At 36.8% G+C, this 5,060-nt stretch overlaps 1 protein-coding gene across 1 annotated transcript; it reads left to right on the top strand.

Annotated features, from left to right (window-relative positions):
- Positions 1-1,379: 1,379 nt before the first annotated feature.
- ECB2 (Tetratricopeptide repeat (TPR)-like superfamily protein) lies at positions 1,380-4,553 on the top strand. Its single transcript, XM_011041693.1, has one exon. It carries the CDS (start codon positions 1,594-1,596, stop codon positions 4,228-4,230), a length of 2,637 nt encoding a protein of 878 aa, XP_011039995.1. The 5' UTR covers positions 1,380-1,593; the 3' UTR covers positions 4,231-4,553.
- The last annotated feature ends 507 nt before the right edge of the window (positions 4,554-5,060 follow it).

Genomic DNA, 5,060 nt, shown 5'->3' with positions numbered 1-5,060 from the left:
TTGACGAGTTAACCTAGTTAATTCAGATTATTTTTTCTTCTTCATTACTTTTTTCTTCCTATTGATTTTTTTTTATTTTTTCTTTTTAATTAAAGTTAATTCATATTATTTTTTCTTCTTCATTACTTTTTCTTTCCTATTGATTTTTTTTTTTAATTAATCTATTTCCTTATCACACTTTTATGACACAAACTTATAGCCAAACACTTATCACACTTTTATGACATAGACTTATAGCCAAACCCACATCTAATGCTCCAGGATCTGGTGTTGCAGCCACACTCACTTAAACTTAAGTCATGTAAGTTTAATATTATTATTAATATTATAAATAGTATTCTTGAGTCAAGCGTTGCAGCTAGACTCAAGGCTTTTGGGTATATTTTTGTAGAAAGACCTAATACTCTTAGATCTTAGCATTTTTTATATTTTTTATGCAAGAAAAAAAATTAATCCATGGCGTATGCCTTTGGGTTTTTTTCCTCTTTTCTTTTCTTTTTTAAGCTTTTTACTGGGTTTTTTTCCCCTTTTCTTTTCTTTTTTAAGCTTTTTACTGTAAATAGCACGATGCAATTCACAATGAAAAAGCTTATGCCTTTAATTTATTTTTTTTGTCTATAGTTTCTTCATATTAAAGTTTTTCTGTTTAGTTATCAGACTCTCATGACACGGATCCTGGGTTTAATGGTTTTCCCATGACACGGATCCTGGGTTTAATGGTTTAACCATGTTGATTCCGGTTTTTTTTTCTTCATTAATTTTTTCTTTCCTGTAGGTATTTTTCTCTTTGCTTTTTTCTTTTTAATTAATCTTTTTTTAAAAAATTTAGTTCATTAATATTAAATTTTTTTTCTATTTAGTTATCACACTTTCATGACATGAATTCCAGGTTTGACAGATTAATTTGATTTGATGAGTTAACCCAATTGATTCTGATTTTTTTTTTCTCATTAGTTTTTTTTTGTATTGGTTTTTTTAAATTAATACACTTTTTATGACATGACCTTACAGTCAGACCTACATCCAATGCTGTTACATCTGGTATTGCAACCAAAACCATTTAAGTTTTGAGTTATGTAAATTTAATGTTATTATTAATATTATAAATATTACTTTTAAGTCAGATATTATATTAAAATTCAAAATTTTTGAATATAATTTTATAAAAATACCTAATACTTTTAAATTTTATTTTTTTATATTTTTTATGTAAAATAAATCGATTCACGATATCATACGAATCATGTAACTAATACAAAGGATGAAAGGCATGGTGAAAGCAACCCACACTACAGGTAATCTTCGTGTCAGGAAAATTTAATGATTCAATGGATTAGGCAGCCATAGGCTTTAAAATGAGCCTCAGAAGTTATAATTGAAGTCAGTACTTTCTTCGACGGAATGAGAATAATCCAAACAAAATATACTATCAGATTCAACAATAAAAAAATAGGAATGCAAATAAAGTAGGAGCTAACCAACTTATCTGTAAAATCACTGGGGTTATTACAGTTTACCGGGAAGCAGCTAAACCTCAGCCAAAACCTCTTTCTTTCTTTCTTTCTTGCTTGCAAACAATGCTCTTTTGCAAAAATGGCTCTCTGTGCTAAAACCCCACGATTTCCTCTCCACCAACACCTTCAAAACCTTAACTCCCACTTCCCCGGAACCCACAACCCCAACAAAACTTTTACCTTCTCTTTCAAACCCCAAAAGCCACACCTTTTCTCTTCTACACTTAACCCCCCTCAAAACTCACTCAACACCGCAGCCACTACTTCAATTGCCCCTCAAAACCCAACAAACTCACGCTTGCTTCAACTATGTATAAGCGGGAACCTTGAACAAGCTCTGAAACACCTTGCTTCAATGCAAGAAGTTAAAATTCCCGTAGAAGAGGACTGCTTTGTTGCTTTGATAAGGTTATGTGAGAATAAGAGAGGATACATTGAGGGTGAGTATGTGTGGAAAGCTGTGTTGAGTTCATTGGTGACCCTGTTGAGTGTTAGGCTTGGAAATGCGTTGTTGAGTATGTTTGTGAGGTTTGGTGATGTGGGTAACGCTTGGAATGTCTTTGGGAGGATGGGGGAGAGAGATTTGTTTTCATGGAATGTTTTGGTTGGTGGGTATGCAAAAGCAGGGTTTTTTGATGAGGCTTTGTGTTTGTATCATAGGATCTTGTGGGCTGGAATTAGGCCTGATGTCTATACTTTCCCTTCTGTTTTGAGGAGTTGTGCTGGGGCAATGGATTTAGTGAGAGGGAGAGAGGTTCATGCTCATGTGGTTAGATTTGATTTTGACATGGATGTTGATGTTGTCAATGCTTTGATTACTATGTATGTAAAATGCGCGGATGTTGTTTCAGCGCGGATGTTGTTTGACAAAATGCCCACTAGGGATAGGATTTCTTGGAATGCAATGATTTCAGGGTATTTTGAGAACGATGAGTGTTTGGAAGGGTTGGAGTTGTTTTTCAGGATGCGTGAGCTTTCAATTGATCCTGATTTGATGACCATGACGAGCGTGATATCTGCTTGTGAGCTTCTTGGCGATGAAAGATTAGGGACACAACTTCACAGTTATGTCGTGAGAACAGCCTATGATGGTAATATTTCAGTGTATAACTCTTTGATTCAAATGTACTTGAGTGTTGGGCATTGGAAAGAAGCAGAAAGTGTTTTTTCAGGAATGGAATGCAGAGATGTCGTGTCATGGACAACAATGATTTCTGGTTGTGTGGATAATTTGCTACCTGACAAGGCCTTGGAGACTTATAAAACCATGGGGATAACGGGAATCATGCCTGATGAGGTAACAATAGCCAGTGTTTTATCTGCTTGTGCTTCATTAGGGCAATTAGATATGGGCATGAAGCTTCATGAGCTTGCTGAGAGGACTGGGCACATATTGTATGTAGTTGTTGCAAACTCACTCATCGATATGTATTCAAAGTGCAAACGCATTGAAAAGGCTTTGGAAATCTTCCATCAAATTCCTGACAAGGATGTGATATCCTGGACTTCTGTAATTAATGGGCTTCGGATTAACAATCGGTGTTTTGAGGCTTTGATTTTCTTTCGGAAAATGATATTGAAGTCAAAACCAAATTCTGTAACATTGATTTCTGCCCTCTCTGCATGTGCTAGAGTAGGAGCTTTGATGTGCGGAAAAGAGATTCATGCCCATGCATTAAAGGCTGGAGTGGGTTTCGATGGATTTCTACCCAATGCAATTTTGGACTTGTATGTCAGATGTGGAAGGATGAGAACTGCATTAAACCAGTTTAACTTGAATGAAAAAGATGTCGGGGCTTGGAATATTTTGCTCACAGGATATGCTCAGAAAGGGAAAGGGGCTATGGTCATGGAGTTATTCAAAAGGATGGTGGAATCTGAAATAAATCCTGATGATGTTACATTCATTTCTCTACTATGTGCTTGCAGTAGATCTGGAATGGTAACTGAAGGTTTGGAGTACTTCCAGAGAATGAAAGTCAATTATCATATCACCCCAAATTTGAAACACTATGCCTGTGTGGTTGATTTACTTGGTCGTGCAGGGAAATTGAACGAAGCTCATGAATTTATAGAGAGAATGCCTATAAAGCCAGACCCAGCAATTTGGGGAGCCTTATTAAATGCCTGTAGGATCCACCGGCACGTTCTGCTAGGGGAGCTTGCCGCTCAGCACATTTTCAAGGAGGATGCTGAAAGTATTGGGTATTATATTCTCTTGTGTAATCTCTATGCAGACAGTGGTAAATGGGATGAAGTTGCAAAAGTAAGAAGGACAATGAAAGAGGAAGGGCTAATCGTTGATCCTGGGTGTAGTTGGGTGGAAGTAAAGGGAAAAGTTCACGCTTTCCTTAGTGGTGATAATTTCCACCCTCAAATGCAGGAAATAAATGTTGTTTTGGAGGGATTTTATGAGAAAATGAAGACATCTGGTTTCAATGGTCAAGAATGCAGTTCAATGGATGGAATTCAATCTTCAAAAGCTGACATATTTTGTGGGCACAGTGAGAGACAGGCCATTGCTTACAGCCTAATCAACTCTGCTCCTGGGATGCCTATATGGGTAACAAAGAATCTATATATGTGCAAAAGCTGTCATAGTACTGTCAAATTCATCTCCAAGATAGTTCGCAGAGAGATTTCTGTTAGGGATACTGAGCAATTTCATCATTTCAAGGATGGTTTGTGCTCTTGTGGCGATGAGGGTTACTGGTAAAGAAATGACAAGAAAGCATCTTCAAGATAGTTTACGAAGAGATTTCCATCAGGGATACAGAGCTGTTCAAATTGGAGTCAGATACTGGAAAGGCAACCTCAATGTCGTGCTGGACGACTTATAATTGGGCTATGGAACATTATTGAGATCCATTACCAAAGTGTATATGTGCTTAGAAGATAGCTAGACCATGATAATTTTCACACACAAGTGCTAAACACAGATTGTATCATGTATGTGAGGTATGAACTCATTTATCTGCTTCTAATGTATGAAAATGGCATTGATGCCCTATAATTTTGATACCACTAAGTTCAACCTTCCGCTCAAACTTCGTTCTCTTACAATTGAATCCGTAGTGTTCAAATGAAATTGCGAGATCTGGTGAATGCAAGAAATGTCCTTCTGCTTTACTTCATCCTGCTACATGAATAGGATGCACTATCGTTACTACTGAATCCAGAATTTGGTGACTTGATGTTTATTTCTGGTATTATTTTGCTCTTGAATTATTCACACAAGATGCCCCACGACACACATTTTGATTGAAAAAAGCATCCATGTATAACGTATCTGCAATTCCCCAATTTGGCCAAGACCTCATGATTGAATTTATGACCAACTTGGCTATTCGGCTCGATTGGGAGTAATATCCGTGATTTGTTGAGGCTAACCAATCCACTTGCCTCCAATGCATCCCAAACTAGAATTTCCTAGTTTGCTTGACTTTTCACTTATCGTATGCGTCACACTGCCTGGGTACTGACTCCAGTAAATCTTTGCCATTTTGTTGAGGATCGAGGAAGTTGCCTCTATCGCATTCCCAGAAG

The sequence above is a fragment of the Populus euphratica genome, unplaced genomic scaffold, assembly GCF_000495115.2.
Source record: "Populus euphratica unplaced genomic scaffold, PopEup_1.0 scaffold174.1, whole genome shotgun sequence".
In the NCBI taxonomy this organism is placed as follows: domain Eukaryota; kingdom Viridiplantae; phylum Streptophyta; class Magnoliopsida; order Malpighiales; family Salicaceae; genus Populus; species Populus euphratica.
This window is presented reverse-complemented; position numbering and strand designations above follow the sequence as displayed.